This window comes from Saccopteryx leptura, chromosome 11, assembly GCF_036850995.1.
Source record: "Saccopteryx leptura isolate mSacLep1 chromosome 11, mSacLep1_pri_phased_curated, whole genome shotgun sequence".
Taxonomy (NCBI): Eukaryota; Metazoa; Chordata; class Mammalia; order Chiroptera; family Emballonuridae; genus Saccopteryx; species Saccopteryx leptura.
In genome coordinates this window covers 10,036,162-10,053,928 of record NC_089513.1, presented here as the reverse complement: position 1 = coordinate 10,053,928, position 17,767 = coordinate 10,036,162, and the positions used below count along the sequence as shown (strand labels likewise).

Here is a 17,767-nt window from a genome sequence, read left to right as displayed (position 1 = left end):
TATTGAACTATTGTTAATTACTTTTATTAAATGAGACACCATCTTGGACTAGATTTCCATAGACCCGCAGAAAGTGCAAACATTCAAGGGACATTTATGAGAAAGGAATATGGTTGGGAAAATCCAGATATAAACGCAACTGCTTTCTGCGAATTAGAAAAACATAGCTCACTCCATTTTCGAGGCCACACAATACGACACCACAGAGTTTGCAGACGCTGGCTACCTAAGGCTAAAATGTTCACGACACGGGAGGGCGTCACCACCCCCCACCCCCCCCCCCCGCCATCCACGACACTGAAATCACCCCAAGCAGCTTAGATATTAACTAGTAATTTCTTCTGTCTTTGATAGTGTTTAACTATGCCATTCTCAGATCTTCATTAATAAGACCCCATGGATGAAAGCCATTAAACATCTTACTTTCAAAAAATTAAGTCATTTTAAAGTGAAGAGGTTCAAAAACTCAAGAGCAAAAAAAGAAAAAAAAATGACTTTGCCACCATTTTTCGGTCTTTAATCTTTTGTAGAGTTTTTTCTTTCTTTTATAACAATAAAAAACTTTCTTCTTCAAAAGCAGTGGTCTGTTCTCACCCAGGTGAGCTGGAGTAGGCTACTGAAGACACACACTGACCTTGCAAGGAGGGGCAGCACCCTGCGACGAGGTGGCTGTCCTTACAGAGGGTACAATGGTGGGGTGGAGCAGGTCACATTGGCTAAAACTCGTCATAGGCACTTACTGTGGAAATCCATTCAATGAACAACAAAACACAGTCTGGAAACTGCACCCACTGGGCCATGAGGTTTCCAGAGAGCTGCGCCAAGAAAATGCTGGCTGCACCTCCTTAACATGCGGTTCAAGATCGCTCTCGGGGTCACGGGAAGCGTCACAGAGAGACGGGGCGGTTCTTTTATTTCAAAACAAGTACCTTCAAATTCGGCTTTGCTGTCCCAACTTTTTTTATTTATTTTTTTATCTTAATGAGTGGAATTTAAATATGCTATCGCCAGCCTTTTCTAAAAGCTACACATATACTACGAGAAGAATGTCACATTTCTTCATTTTTTTTTTTTCATTAATTCATGGATGAATTGAAAAAAGTCAAGTTCAAAATTTTTAACTGGTCTTTTTTTTTTTCTTTCTTTTTTTAGAAAAATATGACAGTAGTATAAGCAAAATTGGAAGGAAGAGAAGAGACTAAAGCCAGAACGGAATGAGACTTCGGCTCATTGTGGCTAGTGAAGAAATTGTAAACGTGTAAGTTTCTAAGATTTTATTTCTCTTCAAAGAAACATTTTAGGAGGCTGCGTTTCCCCCAGGAGTGAAAAATGAGACGTATCCTAAGTATTTGAACCTAGAGGAGTCAAGAACGCAGTGTTTTTCCTCCTGGAAAAGACCAGCCTCTTTCCTGTCTCTGCCGGGCTCTCTCCCATCCCCCGGGGGCATTTGGGATCAAAGAGGGAGAGCCTCCCGCCAGTGCCCACCAGCACGCAGCACAGTGAGCCCCGCGCATTAGTATTCGGACTCACCAGGACATGTAAAACTCATCGTGAATAAAATAACACCAATTTAAAGAGAGAAAGAAAAAAAAAAGGCCCCAGAAACTCACAAACTGCCTTTCATGGAAGGTTTAAAAAGTCTTCACATCGTCACCTGTGTCATAAAGTACATTTCTGGACTTGATCTATATTGGGTGGAGGGGAGATTAACAAGAAAAAATGCAAGTGATCACACTGGAATCCTGTCCTTGACCCTACTTACACCTGTCAGTTCCCACACCGTAGTCACCTCCCCACCCAGGGGTCGGCTGCGCTCCTGGTCCATGTTTGCATAGTATTGATAATTTGATAATATGGTTTGGAGTTGACCTCCACTCCCTCGCTCGCAGCCAGGTTGCAGAAGACCTCTGGTCCCATCTGACATATTCAAAAGCAATACACAAGTGTCTGTGGGCCGAAAACTGGGTCCCATCCAGCAGCAAGCTGCTCGCACTCCTTAGAAACACTTTTTCCCATGGTTTAGGCGGTTTTGTCTGCAGTTACATATTTTGCTCTTTCTACCATGCAGCGACGGATTATGTTGTCAAAACTCCCAAGGTAAAACAAAGAGAGCATACGGAAGAGGCCCATGGTGACCACCTGTAAGATAAAGACAGACCCGTGAGCTCGGCCAAGAGTACAATACAATAGCTCGTTTTAAGAGATTCTAGGATATGTCTCTAATAAATGGTTTCTGAGCCACATCTTCTAATCTGCTGCAAGGGTAAGTATAATGAAAACTTTGTCAGTGTCAGTGAAACACTGAGGACAGAAGCTGTCTGCTCTGAATGAGATCCTGATTCGTGCTGGATACGTAACAAGAGAATATAAGCCCAGTTAATAAATGTTAAAGAAACAAAGAATGAAATGGGTATTCCTAGTAGTCCTGGGTTCTGAGAGCGAGGGAAAATCCACTCCCACATCTCAATCATCCAAACTACTATCAAGGCTCCTTGGTTTAAGATTTGTGGTCTGGCCTGACCTATGGTGGCGCAGTTGATAAAGCGTCGACCTGGAATGCTGAGGTCGCTGGTTCAAAACTCTGAGCTTGCCTGGTCAAGGCACATACGGGCATTGATGCGTCCTGCTCCTCCCCATCTTCTCTCTCTCTTTTTAAAAATGAATAAATAAAAATATAATATATATTTATATAAATATATGCACAACTATGTGAATTGTGCACTTTAAAAAAAAAAAGATTTGTGGTCTGATCACAGAGTTGGACCCTACACCAGGTGCTGAGAACAGTCGCAGGCCAGGCCTCCGGGAGCTTACTCCCTAACTGGAAAGACAATCAATGGGAGAAAGACAACTATCGTTTGAAAGATATTGTGTGGACCGTTAATGACATGGGCCTGTGACTTCAAGACAAATTGGCAGTTTTTGTGGCCAGTGTAAAAATTCTGCTTTCCATGAGACTGTCAGCTAGCTTCCCAATAGGTGAAGGCTTTGATAAGGGGCTGGAAAGCTATTCTGTATGACATCGTAATGGTGGATACATGTCACTGAAGGCCATGGTTTACATTTGGGCTCACTCTGTTTTATACATCCGTCCTCTGGGCTTACCTGCTGGAGCCCTTCGGTAATAGAAGTGACAGGCGCCATTCCACAGGTCAGGGACGAGAGCATGTACCCATCTGAGCCAATGGAGCTGTTGAAATTTCCTTGCTACGTAGACGGACGAGAAAAGAGAGAGGCAATTGTGGTTACCACAAAGGGAATCCACTCAACGTGTCAGAAACAGGGAAGTGTGCCCGTTCCCTTTTACGCAGAACGAGAGGTTAGCAGATCACAAACCGCGACTCGGAAGTGAACGTGGCCCCTGCAGAGAGGCTGAGTGGCTTGACGGAAGGTTCTCAAACTGTGGGTCGGTCCACGGACCCTGGGGTCCCTTGGGGGTGGGGGAGGGGTCCACGTGGACAAAACGGTGGTCGTAATAACATAAAAGCAATAATGGGCGCTGGCCAGTTGGCTCAGTGGAAGAGCGTCGGCCTGGCGTGCAGGAGTCCCGGGTTCGATTCCTGGTCAGGGCACACAGGAGAGGCGCCCATCTGCTTCTCCACCCCTCCCCCTCTCTTTCCTCTCTGTCTCTCTCTTACCCTCCCACAGCCAAGGCTCCATTGGAGCAAAGTTGGCCCGGGCGCTGAAGACGGCTCTGTGGCCTCTGCCTCAGGCGCTAGAATGGCTCTGGTTGCCAACAGAGCGACGCCCCAGATGGGCAGAGCATCGCCCCCTGGTGGGCATGCCAGGTGGATCCTGGTCGGGCACATGCGGAGTCTGTCTGCCTGCCTCCCATTTCTAACTTCAGAAAAAAGAAAAAAAAAAGCAATAATGGACTTTTTCACCCAGTGATATTTGTGAAATGCTGCCGACACAGTAGCACTAACCACAGCAGTGGCCCCTTCGTGGCCATACACGCCAGCTGTAGTAAACATACAAAGAGATCAGAAATGTTAACAAACCCTGTAAAGTTTTAAAATGTCAGTTTTTGCTTTAAAATGCCCTTGATAAGGCAGTCCTATGAATTGTTTGGTTCAATCTTCTCCCTTGGGGATATGTCTTCTTAATATTCTGTACAACAGAAAGAGAAGTGTGCACCCCACACTGTTGCCGGCTGTGCGCCCACCTCACGGGGCTGCCGCCTGGAAGAGAAGCCCCCACCCGCGGCGTAACCCATGAAATGCTGCTTTCCTCACGGAGCGCCGTTTTGACCCAAAGCAACCATGAACGGCCAGCCTACGGTCTCACGCTCAGGTATTTGAAAGATATTGTGTGGACCGTTAATGACATGGGCCTGTCATTTCAAGACAAATTGGCAGTTTTTGTGGTCAGTTTTAAAATCCAAGCTTTCCGTGAGATTGTCAGCTTTCCAATAGGTGAAGCCTTTTATAATTGAATTATAACTCTATATAATTGTTATATAATCAAATACATTTCTATTATTGTAATTAAAATTTGTAATTGCAACTTTTTGGATAACTCAAATGTCATTGGATAACTCGGCGAACCCATATTTTCCAAATGCCTAATGCATGACGTTACAAAATCATGAATGGGTGCAAAACATTCAAAGTGCAAAGACCATTGGGATTTTAATGCGACAGAGAACAAAAAGTTTATTAATGGAGTTCCCAATGCCACACTGCAACTAACCTTTAAGAAACTACTATTCATCCAGTTTAATACTAAAAAAGAATGCCCAGAGTGATCTAAAAAGCCTGTAAAATGCCCCTCCCTTTTCTAACTACATATCGGGGTAAGGGCAGATTTTCTTTATATTCTTTCTTTTTTTAAGATTTTTATTTATTCATTTTAGAGACAGAGAGACAGACAGACAGAGAAGGGAAAGAGATGGGGGGAGGAGCAGGAAGCATCAACTCCCATATGTGCCTTGACTGGGCAAGCCCGGGGTTTTGAACCAGCAACCTCAGTGTTTCCGGTTGACACTTTATCCACTGCGTCACCACAGGTCAGGCCTATATGCTTCATTCAAAACCACATATGAGAGCAGACTGAACTGAGAAGCAGCTCCGAGAACCCAGCTGCGTCCCAGAGCACAGACACTGAAGAGACGACTGCAGCATCAAACAACGCCCCTTGTCTCACCCACTGTTTGTTCTAAAAAATGATGGTTGCAAAAACATTACATTTCAAGGTAATGGGTTTATTATGGATATTATAAGTGAATTAATAAATATTTTTAAAAATTGGTTTCCATTTCTAATATGGCAAATACAACCCATGGGAACAAAAGCTCTCTGGGGCTGTCAAGCATTTAGAATAGAAAGCGGTTAAGAGGTGAAGACGTTAGAACGGCACCCGACTAAAGGAATCCGGACAAATGCAAAGAGCTGTTTCAGATCATTAAGAACACCAAGTGTGTTTGCTTTCATCGAGATAAGCAGGAAAAAGAAAGTCCGCCTCGTCCACGGGGCCGCCTTTCTATGCCTTCAAACACAGCCCGGCAGAGTTTGTCCAACGTCTGCATATGTTTTTATCGAGTTCCGATATTTCTCACATTCTGCCCAGGTTGGCCTCAGACACAGTGGCCTGACGCTTCTTGTCCCAATGGTCCCCAAATTTCCTAAGTTCAATGTGGGCCTCAGGTCTACAGACAGCCCTCGTAACTGGCTATTTTTCTGTGCTTGGGTTAAAAGGAATGTTGTCAGAAGTCTGGGGCACATGCGTTGTTCTATGAAATGGCATATGGCTTCCTAAGGTGCCGTTGTGGGCCCCAAATAAACTCAGTAGCCCAGAAGCACATTAGCTGGGCTTGACGGGGGGGATGGCCCAGTAGGCTGGGTACACTTGCCTCTTAGTGAACATTTGGGAAAATGATCCCGGGAAGCAGGAAGGTGAAAGAGAAACCTATGAGTCTGGCAACGAGGTACCTAAAAAAATCTACACCTGCAAGTCCTGTGGGCAAGAGAAGGAAGGCCGCAGGCCACCTACTGTGCACAGAACACCCTTCTGACCCATCACAGAGACGTCTCCTTTTCCTTCCTTTTTTTTTTGGCATTTTTCTGAAGCTGGAAACGGGGAGGCAGTCAGACAGACTCCTGCATGCGCCTGACCGGGATCCACCCAGCACGCCCACCAGGGGGCGATGCTCTGCCCATCTGGGGCGTTGCTCTGTTGCAACCAGGGCCATTCTAGCACCTGAGGCAGAGGCCATAGAGCCATCCTCAGTGCCCGGGCCATCTTTTTGCTCCAATGGAGCCTCGGCTGCGGGAGGGGAAGAGAGAGACAGAGAGGAAGGAGAGGAGGAGGGGTGGAGAAGCAGATGGGTGCTTCTCCTGTGTGCCCTGGCTGGGAATCGAACCCGGGACTCCTGCACGCCAGGCCGATGCTCTACCACTGAGCCAACCAGCCAGGGCCTCCTTTTCCTTCTTAAAGAGCTAGCGTTCCCAGATACCCCCACTGATCAATGTGTTCCTAAGGTTAAGATACAGAATTCGTTTCCAGAAGGCCACTAATTAACATAATATGGAACTCAGGGAAGAAAAGTCCCATATTAGATATGATAAACCTGACTGGCCAAAAAAAAAAGAAAGAGATAGAATAATTTATGTTTGGAAATAGACCTTGGGACAAATATTTTTTCCAAAATACAGAACTAGAGCTATTAATAGATAAAGCCAGGACTGAACTTACTATGGCATCTTTAACGATCTGTTTGGCCACTTGCTCTGGTGTGCAAATAGACGAGGTCTCTGATATCAGCCGGGTTTCCAAAGGCTGCAGTGGAGAAACAGACATGTCAGCACCATGCAATTAAAGAAATCGGTAATTCTTACAGCATTTCCCACTCCCCCCCATACACTCTGGTTTATAAATAATTCCAGTTTTATACCTTTGAGTAGATTCTTATTTTTTTTGGAAGTAGGTCCATCTGGATTCTAAATCAGTGTCTACCTGGTCACCATGTAAAACTCAGCCCTGTAGCTGACCCCAGACAAGGAGGCACTGGCCACAGGACTCTGGGTCTCAGCTCCAGTGGGGACCATCAGAGCTTGAATAAGAATAGTCACTGTTACATGACCAGAAACATCCTTTCTTGCTGGCCCAACACCTGACATACGGTGTTTACGCAGAGCCCAGCCTGGGCGCCCTGGGCTGTGTGCTATGCCGCCTGCATCTCTGGGCCTCCTGGTCTCCCAGGCCAGCGGAGGGCCGATACCTGACAGCCAGGCAGAGTGCAGGTCCGAGGCAGGCAGAGCCGCGGCTCTGTTCTGTGCTGCAGCTGTTTCTTAAAGGACCTGCGGAGGAGGTGACCAGGAGACGGGAAGAGCTAATACTGAGTGGTCCCTCCCATGGCTGTATGCTCGTTACTGGGTTGGGGCACCAGAACCCAAAATCTGAGCCTTTGTTGAAGGTCCATCTCAGTTATCACCAAGGTGAAAAAGCCTTGCGTGAATTCTTAACAGGCAGTAATTTCTCTTCTCATCTTTGAACATTTCTACTTTAATATTTATGATAACTACTTAGGTGTTTACAATTTACCTCCTAAGTTCTTTGTGAACAGGGTCTTCTTTTTTCCCCCTTTTCTTTCTTCTTCTTCTTTTTTTTTTAATAATCATTGTGGCAACATGCTCACAAATGCTCAAAAATTCTTTAAAAGGGGATTTCAGAAGGGTCAAAACTGAAGCCTTCACCTGCATGAAACTGTAAATTGTATTTACCACGAAGGCTTAAAAGCATTAAAATTAAAACCAGAAATATCTTCTTAAATAGAGAAGCACTTCAGAAACGTCCAGTTTTTCTCGATAAGCCTGAATAGAGAGGAAGGAGCCAACATCCACTCTCTCAGACCGCCAGGCTGGGGTAACCACAAGTGACCAGTTGCTCATTAGATTTAAAATCACTATGGCGCCCCCTAAAGGGCTCACAGACCAACGTAGGATCTGATGTGCCCCAAGAAGTAGGAAAAAAACCCCAACGTTAACATCAAAATAAAATCTTCCCAGGGATATCTCCACCCTTCGTCAGCACTGGCATCAAGCTAAAGGATGGCTTACCAAACGCTGCAAATCTGCTTAGCAGATTCCCCGCTTATTCTGGGACAGACATTGGGCTCACATTTACTTCTCTGAAATAGTAGTAATTTTACAAAGAGAGAACCAAAGAGAAATGAATAGGAAAAAAGGCTTCTATTGAATAAACCATGAACATCTTTTTTGCAACTACACTGTCTACAGAGCATCGGTGCCCATTTTCGAGCTGTGAAGAGTCACATTAAGAATTATAAGACTCCTTTGCTCAGAGCGTGACTACTGCACACGCAGGCACAGAGGGGCTCCTCTGAACAAAATGTGAGGCTTGCCTTCAGCTCAGGACCACCGCCAGCAGTCGCGGTCTCTAACAGAAATGTCCAGTGGTGGGAAGCCCTGGTAAAAAGCAAAGCCAGAGGACTGTGAATGCCCGGGGTAGGGATGCTCCCAGAGATACAGGGGGTCAATGACCTCTGAACAAAAATGGGAAGAAACAAAGGAGTAAGCCACTCAAACATCCAGAGGGGACAGCAAAGCGAAACTCACAGGTGACGACAGGCCTGAACATCAGAGGAGGAGGAAATGCCGTGGGCAGGGATGTGGCCAAGGTCCAGACACTGTGGGACCTCATTAGCCACAAGACCGCAGGAGCCGCTAGAGCCACATTCCCCAGTACGGAGCCACCACCAACGTGTGCGCAATATTTCACTTTAACTGTGAATCAGTTATCATGAAGTAAAATTAAAAACCCATTTTCTCAATCCCACTCGCCACAGTTTGGGTACTCAAGAGCCACAATGTGACTACCATAGTAGAGAGACCGTGAAAGACACATTTCCATCATTCCAGAACATTCTATCAGACTGTGCTGACCAAGAGGTGTTTGGTCTATTGGATTTCCTTTTTTTGCCACAATAGGGGTTTTTGTTTTGTTTGTTTTTGTTTTTAGGTGAGAAGAGGGGAGATAGTGAGGCAGACTCCCACATCCCACATGCACCCTGGCTGGGATCCACCCAGCAAACCCGTCTAGGGCCAATGCTTGAGTACTGAGCTATTTTTAGCACCTGAGGCTGATGTACTCGGATCCAAGTTATCCTCAGTGCCTGAGGCAAGGCTCGAACCAATCCATCCACTGGCTGCGGGAGGGGAAGAGGGAGAGAAAGGGAGAAGGTGGGGGGAGAAGCAGATGGTCGCTTCTCCTGTGTGCCCTGACCAGGAATTGAACCTGAGATATCCACACACCAAGTTGATGCTCTATCCATTGAGCACCGGCCAGGGCCACAATAGGATTTTAAACAGGGGAGTGACAAGACCTGACTTCAGCTTTAAAAGGATGACAAGCAACTCTAAGAACAGACCCCAAATGAGAGGAGGGGAAGCAGGCAGACCAGTTTTGAAGGCTAGTAAAGTTGTTTGGGCAAAAATATCAGCGGTTGTCACTGCTGGAATGATAGTGACATGTGCAGTTAAAAAAAAATGAATTACCACAAGGGAGGATCAAGCTGGCTCCTCCGTTCCCCCGTTCCCAGGTAATGAGATGAAAATAATGAGGGCAACGGGAGGGAATCAAAGGCTCCATTTCGGAAACATGAAGTCGGAGGTGCCCATTAGACCTCCCAGGGAGACAGCAGAACAGCAACCAGGCCATTACATTCCGGGGAGAGAAGATGCTTTCTGGACACTATCATCTCTTTAGTTAAAAATACAGGCTGCACCTCTCCGTCATAAAGAAAATACCTGACTCACTCCACAAGGCTTCAAAAGGTCATTAGCCAGACTCTTGGCATTTGAAAATATGGCTGTGTTCTCCAAGGTTTCAAATGAAAGTGTTCCAGAAAGTTCAGAGGCCTCCAGCTCGCACATTAAATGGAAAGGAACTCAATTTTCTGACTGATGGAAAGGCCCGCGGGCTGGAGGGTGGAGAGAGAAACATCAGGAAAGAGGCTTCTGGTGTCAACACGGGCACAGAGGAGAATTTACCTTTGTTTTGTTTTCTTCTGCAAACCCAGGTGTGTCTGTGTCGGGCGGGTAGGCAACGGTGACATAGACGTTGTATGGCTTCACCTGTGTTTCAGAAACAAAGTTACCCCTTCAGGAGTCAAGACACTGCTCCGCGTCCACCTCACCGGCCCGCACTGGGTGCCAGGCATTCACAGGGAGTAAACACTGCCCAGGTTCCCTCCAAAGCGGCCAGGACCCGCAGGAGATCCTGTTGGAGCAGAACCACCACTGCTGAGGTGGGAAATGCCTTTCGTGAAGATCACTTAGAGATAAAGACAGAACACCCTAATGTCTGCTCCAGAAGACAGCTGGTCCCAAGGGATGGCCACTCACCCCCTTCTAGTTTCTTCCCTTCTGCTGCTGCGAGTGAGAGAAATGACAAAGGGACAATGCTGAAAGGAGTCCCCTTCGTCTCCCCGCCCTCCGCACGCCCCTCCGGCTCTGGGCTCAAGGCTATGGCCCAGGTCTGCTGCCTTGCGTCTGCCATCAGACTGCAAGTCTGTGTTCCTCTCACTGCTTCTGGAGATCCTGGGAAGCTGGTTTCATCTACAAAATATTTTGGGGTCACTCCTTAGCCTTGCCTTGTGTCCTTCTCATGACACCAAACCAGGGATGGCATGCCCCCAAGAAGTTACTTGTTCAGGGGTCCTCTGTGCAGCCAGCCCTGCCTGTGAGGGGCTCAGGAGGCACTGCCCCCATCTCAAAACTGGCCAGTAAGAATCTTCCCAAAGGTGGAACCCCATGGACAGCCCATCCCTCATGTATGTACAGAAACGCCTTCCAGCTTCTCTTCACAGCCCCTCCCCTATGTGAACTCCACCTCGCCTCTGGGTGGTATGCAAAGAGACGTCCTCGGGTGGTGTGCAAAAAGATGTCCTCGGGTGGTGTGCAAAGAGACATCCTCGGGTGGTGTGCAAAAAGATGTCCTCGGGTGGTGTGCAAAGAGACATCCTCAGGTGGTGTGCAAAGAGACATCCTCAGGCTTGTTTACCTCACACTTAAAGCCAGGCCTCCACACTTAAACTTCCCTGCTCATAAACAGCCTGGCCAATTCCAGAAGATTCCCTGCTGGTGGGGCAGGATACACCCTTTCCCAGGCCCTGCTCTACCCTGACTGTTCAGGACTCTATGGGCCACAGTTCATACCATCAAAGTCTCTGCCATGGCTTTTGTTTGCCATTGGCTCACTATTTGGTCTCCATGAGAGGGACGTGGACAGACAGCTGGTAGGAATGTCAGCCACTGCGCTCTCAAGGAGGCTGACAAGGCACAACAGGACTGCCTAACGCCCTCCCCCCCAGACCGTCCCAGGGTCCCTGCTCCTGTATTGCCCTCTTCTCCCTGGGTCCCCCGTGGGGACGATGCTGAAGCCTGTGGGAGGAGCTCTAGGGGCCCGAGGAACCTGCAGACAGAAGGTCCCAGCGGCCAGCCGGGGAAGAGCAACAGGAAAGGTGCCGTCTGTCGGTTGGGCTCCCCCCCCTCCCCCCCCCTCCCCGACCAGGGCGTGAGAGCTCATGCACTCTGCTGTACGGAAGGGCGTGTCGCTTCAGGGCCCGGCTGTGCTCGTAAATCGCGCTGGATCCCAGCCAGGCAGCGAGGGCAGAGAGCAAGCAAGTTCCCTGCTACTTGTTTCCGAGACAGTGACTTTACAAACTGTCTCCCCTGGCCTTACCCTCCGCTGCGCACAGACCAAGAGACTCACGTGTGGGACAGGAAACTGAAAGTAACGAGTAAACAAGACAAGCAAACAAAAGCTCATAGACACAGACAACAGGATGGTGGTGACCAGAAGGAAAAGGGGCATGAGACAATGAACGGTAAAGGCGGCCAAGTATATGGCGACAAATGATAAGCTGATTCTGGGTGTGGGCACACGATGCAAAATACATATCATGTATCATATGAAACCTATATAATTTCATTAACCAATGTCACTCCGATAAATCTAATAAAAAAGATTTGTTAAAAAGCCAACAGGGGACTTCTCAGAATTGGACCTTCTGAAGCCTGATGTGGACCTCTCAGACAGTCACCTCTGCGCTGCTTCCCCCACCAGTGAGGGTGTGGGCACATCAGGCAGTGTTTCTCAAACCCACGGTTCTGGCTGAGCCTCCACATAATTACAACAGGGTTTCAGAACTGCTTTCTCCCTGGGTGGGCAGAGACAGCCAGGGCTGGGAGACACCAGTCCCAGCCTTCTCCGCTGAAATGTCCTCTCGGTAATCACCAAGCCAGAGGACACTCTCCCCTCGGGCTGGATACCTCCGCCAGCTAGTTAGCTAACTGTTTCATGTATTCATCCAACAAACGCTTACTGAGTTACGACTCTGTGTTGGCTTGTTCTAAGAATGAGGCACACGGGATGTGAAGGTAACTCTAAGACAGAGTCCCTGCTCTCACGGAGCGTACAGTCTCCTGAAATTCTTGGTCCAGTAATTTGCTAAAATCCAAATACTACGTTAAACTAATAGCTATCCTTTCCTTTAATTGGCTAATCCCACCACCCCAGCAGGAAAGGAAAGGTTAGTCTGGCTTCGCCTGTTCTTGCTAAGACAATGCTGACTCCGGAAATCACACCTTCTCCTAAGAATGGACAAGGCAGGACGTCACTAACTGATTCCCCGCTCACCCAGCCGCTGTCTGCTTCTCCTGGCCCCCCCCCCCCCGCCCCTCTGCCGCACTCCCTCAATATCTATCACTTCTGCCCTAGTGCCCGGACTCGGTCTCAACAGAAAGACAACCGCCTGCTCAGGAACTGATTGGTTATCAGAACAGTCCCACCTACAACGTGTTACTCCTAATGCCACCCAAGCAAAGACGTGGGGGCTGGAAAGAAGGTGGGAGCTGGTGGCAAAGCGCAGACGTGAACTTGGGCCTCCCTTCAGGCCATGTGGGGACAGGTGGAGTCCGAGGGGGCGAGCAGCATATCGGGAAAGAGAAGGAAAGAAGGACCCCTCGTTTTCTTTTCTTTGGTCTCTGTTCCCCCCCATAAAAAAATTAACTTTCAAAATCTTTAAATGATGTATTTATTTACCCAAAAGACTGACTTTTTAAAAAGAAAAACAACTGCAACCAAGCATTCTTTTCAGAATTACTTATCGTTTATAAAACTTTTTTAGGGTCTGACTTTAGTTTTGGGGCGGGGGGGGGGACAGGAAGACTTAAGAGTTGAACCAAAAAGGATTCTCTCAAGTACTTAATGTTTGAGCAGTTCTTTAAAAGTGTGTCTCACCACCACCTTGGCCAAAGAGACTCCATTACCCAGGTTTCAAAAACACAACATCGGAAGTTTGTATAGAAATATTTGTCCTGCCTGACCAGGCAGTGGCGCAGTGGATAGAGTGTCAGACTGGGATGCGGAGGACCTGGGTTCAAGACCCCGAGGTCTCCAGCTTGAGCGCGGGTTCATCAGGTTTGAGCAAGGCTCACCAGCTTGAGCCCAAGGTTGCTGGCTCAAGCAAGGGGTCACTCGGTCTGCTGTAGCCCCCACCCCCCGGTCAAGGCACATATGAGAAATCAATCAATGGACAACTAAGGAACCACAACAAAGAATTGATGTTTCTCATCTCTTTCCCTTCCTGTCTATCTGTCCCTATCTGTCCCTCTCTCTGACTCTCTCTGTCTCTGCCACAAAAAAAATAAAAAATTTTTAAAAATTAAAAAAAAATAAAAAAAAAAAGAAATATTTGTCCTGATGCAAATTCCACAATGAACAAACTAGATCTGAATTACTGAATTCACTTCCCCCCAAACCTACTCTTCATGGTACAGGTACTTTATTTTATTTCTTGTTTACAAGAGGACGTTGTAATGGAGTCGGGACATGGACAGAAGTCGGGCTGACTGGCAGGTCTAAGCTGGCGACTTGCAGCGTGTGAACCCCGCTGGTCACAAAGAGGCCGCAGGGGCTCTGCATTCGCTGCTTGCATTCTGGTCCATCTTCTTTACTAACATCTCCGTTCTACCTCGGGAAGCCAGGCCACACTCATTGTACTCCGTGCCCTAAATGAGGGAATCCTCAGGTGAGCTCTCCGAGACAAGACGTGGGGACGGAAAGCCCTAACAAGTGCATTTTGTCATTTCCAAAACACCCCTTCCTCTATTCGGCTTCTAAGACTAAAGCCAAAGGCAGAGGCAACCAGCCAGACAAATCGGGCCACTTCTGACCTGATTTACAGACACATCTGCCGCTGCAGGAGCCTGAAAGTGTGGGCTGTGTTACTATTTCGGTCGCCAAGTCACCATGTGGCTATGAGCAACTCAATGAACTTCTTGAGAAAACTCAGTCTTCTGATCTATAAGGGTAACCTCATCTGCCTCACATATTTCACAGAACTGTAAACATAAATAAAACGGTTATTCACAAAGGAAAACTTTCTTTTTCTTTTTTTTTTTTTGTATTTTTCTGAAGCTAGAAATCGGGAGAGACAGTCAGACAGACTCCCGTATGCATCCGACCGGGATCCACCCGGAATGCCCACCAGGGGGCGACGCTCTGCCCACCAGGGGGCGATGCTCTACCCCTCCGGGGTGTCGCTCTGCTGCAACCAGAGCCACTCTAGCGCCTGGGGCAGAGGCCAAGGGGCCATCCCCAGCACCCGGGCCATCTTTGCTCCAATGGAGCCTCGCTGCGGGAGGGGAAGAGAGGGGGAGGGGTGGAGAAGCAAATGGGCGCTTCTCCTGTGTGCCCTGGCCGGGAATTGAACCCGGGACTTCCACACACCAGGCCGACGCTCTACCACTGAGCCAACCGGCCAGGGCCGGAAAACTTTCAAAGTAAAAAGTGCAAAAGAAATACCAGTATTCTTGTTTGCAATTTTACAGTTGCCTGTGTCCTCTTGGCTAATCATATAACAACATATTATTGATTCAGAGTATTAAACAAGTTGATGAAAATGGCACTTGGGGCTGGTTCTTTTCAGAGGACAATGGTATGGTCTATCAATCACTAACTGGCACCTCAGGATTCTGTCCCTGACCAGACAACTCATCCAGGGCAATGCTTGTCCAATACCTAAGCAGTATGGCCTCTGTCACATTCCGTGGAGAGCTCTTCTAGGGTTTTCTAATTTCTTTTTTTTTTTCATTTTTCTGAAGCTGGAAACAGGGAGAGACAGTCAGACAGACTCCCGCATGCGCCCGACCGGGATCCACCCGGCACGCCCACCAGGGAGCGATGCTCTGCCCATCCTGGGCGTCGCCATATTGTGACCAGAGCCACTCTAGCGCCTGAGGCAGAGGCCACAGAGCCATGCCCAGCGCCCGGGCCATCTTTGCTCCAATGTAGCCTTGGCTGCGGGAGGGGAAGAGAGAGACAGAGAGGAAAGCGCGGCGGAGGGGTGGAGAAGCAAACGGGCGCTTCTCCTATGTGCCCTGGCCGGGAATCGAACCCGGGTCCTCCGCACGCTAGGTCGACGCTCTACCGCTGAGCCAACCGGCCAGGGCTTCTAGGGTTTTCTAAGTCAGGGTCAGCAAGCTATGGTCTGAGGGCCAAATCTGACACTCCACCTGTTCTTATAAATAAAGTTTTATTAAAACACAGCCATATGCATTCATTTATGTCCTGCCCAGGCTGCTTTCCTGCTATCACAGGAGACTGGAGGAGTTAGGCCAGATACCAACCAGTCCCTAAAGGCCAAAAAAAAAGATTTTTCCAACCCTTGAACTAAGTCATTAAATGAGATTTATAAAATCAGGTCGTAACTATTATATAAGAGGGTTGGCCACAATGAATTCTCTTCTGGGTTTCTAACATCATGATCTGGTGTTATATTTCTGCACATACTGCGATAGGAAAACTCTACCTTACCTTTTCTGTATGTGACGTTGCATAAATATGTGTGATGCTCTCTAAGCATCCCCATGTGACAATAATGCAGAGGTCTACTTCAGACAGCTTAGGGGTGAGGCGGTCACACCAGGAAAAGCACTTACTTGGACACTAATCCTAACCTCACCCTTCTTCCACCAAATGTTCTATCAACTGTAAAAATAAAAAGCAACCATTTTTTATCAATACTCCTTTATGAAATTAAAATATTAGGATTAGGAGAGCCAAACGATTTTGTTTTAGCCCAACTTTCTCATTTTACAGATAAGCAAACTGAGACCAACTTTGACGATGTCTCTAAAAGCAGAGAGCTAAGACAGCTTCAGGTCTCCCCTCGAACACATGAACACATACTAATTGTATCATTCAGTCAGAAAGGACAGAGCTTTCTGCTAAAGGAACATCTCTAGAGAATAAAACATCTGGTTAGCCCTATTACTCACACTCACCCAGTATTAGACCAATAATGCAATGAAGACGTTAGTTGTACTCTGTGTATTAAAATTTAGCAAGCAAAATCCTTACAACCATTTTGCTTGTCACAACAATCAACATTTTATGCAGCAAAAAAAAAAGTTAGCCTTTTAATTGCAACGTTCAGGCGCTGCGCCAGCTCTCATTCCCTAAGGTCAGATCGACACATCTGTAACCCAGTGTAGTAGCACATGTCAAGAAGCTACAAGCCATAGGGGACCACTGGCCGAGCTGAGAGGAAACTACGAACCCGGTGACAGCGTTTACCTCCATCTGCAGGGCTTCGGCCAAGCCCCTGACGGCGAACTTGGACGAAGAGTAGGCTGTGTAACCGTAGAGTCCCGCCTGTCCCGCCTGGGAAGAGAGAAAGACGATCCTGCCCACCCGGCGCTCCTTCATGGTGGCGATGACGGCTCGGCTGGGGTACACGCTGCCCAGGTAGTTCACGCTCATCAGCTTCTGCAGGGGGACCAAGGGGCCATGAGGAAGGAGGAAGGTCAAGGCCACCAGGCGGCCCGCCCCTGCCCCAGGGGAGTTCAGTCTGCTGTCCGGATGGCAGCTCCACAGAGGAGCCCGCTGACCGGGAACTCGGTGGATCTGCTGAATGAGCGAATGATAAAATGCCCCTGTCGTGAAGTCTGTTTCAACCTGGCCTTGCGTTCTCAGTGACCACAGTTTTAACAGGTCAAAGCTCGTTTTCTCCTGGAGGGTAATACTCTCTGTGCTCCTGACTCAGATGTGTTACAGTGAACGGACACAAACACAGTCAGCCAGGCCGAAAGGCGCCAGGGCAGAGTCCACAGGACACCAGGTGCGGTTTCCGGGCGTCCGCTGCCCGCAGTCCACACGGCGTGCTTACCCCCCTCCCCGGCAAGGAATTCGGACGTGAGAAGTACTGTGCACAGGCACTCCGTGTGTCTGACATGAGAAGTACTGTGCACAGGCACTTCGTGTGCATGTGAACTTCAACAAAATTAAAACTAAAAACAAGGGGCCAAACAAAAGTAACAGAGAGAGAATTTCTTTTGAATAAAAATGAACACTTAGCTTCAGAAAATGCATTGAAGGGGACAGTGTGAGTTCTAACAGGGCTCACCAAGGACAGGCCCACTCCTGGACCTGACAGGACAAGGCACATGTGACCGAGCCCGAGGGGAGAGATCAGAGGGCCCTGGAAGGTGACAGTCCCCTGCTGCCTCCACGCAGGGCAGGGGAGGAAGAATCTTCCCACAGAGGGACTCTGGACAGAGAGGGCCTCCTGGTGTGAGGCCTGGGGCTGGAATAAAGATTCCCAGGCACGGGGTTCTTGGGGTTAACAGGCCTTCCTTTTCAGAAGGCTAGATCGCACCAGGGTGGAGCTACTTCCAACATCCCCCTATCTGCCGCTTGAGTCCATTATCTGACCTGTCTCCCTCCTGCCCCCCCACCCTCT

At 48.2% G+C, this 17,767-nt stretch overlaps 1 protein-coding gene across 1 annotated transcript in view; it reads right to left on the bottom strand.

Moving 5' to 3' along the window:
* The window catches only part of KDSR (3-ketodihydrosphingosine reductase), a 31,963-nt gene continuing 14,196 nt past the window's right edge, over positions 1-17,767 (bottom strand). The window contains exons 6-10 of the mRNA XM_066352501.1: positions 16,603-16,794; positions 10,011-10,094; positions 6,694-6,777; positions 3,106-3,207; positions 1-2,139 (exon numbers count right to left, since the gene is read on the bottom strand). Of these exons, the coding sequence (XP_066208598.1) occupies positions 2,020-2,139; positions 3,106-3,207; positions 6,694-6,777; positions 10,011-10,094; positions 16,603-16,794 (582 nt within the window). The 3' untranslated portion in view covers positions 1-2,019. The remainder of the gene's footprint in view (positions 2,140-3,105; positions 3,208-6,693; positions 6,778-10,010; positions 10,095-16,602; positions 16,795-17,767) is intronic.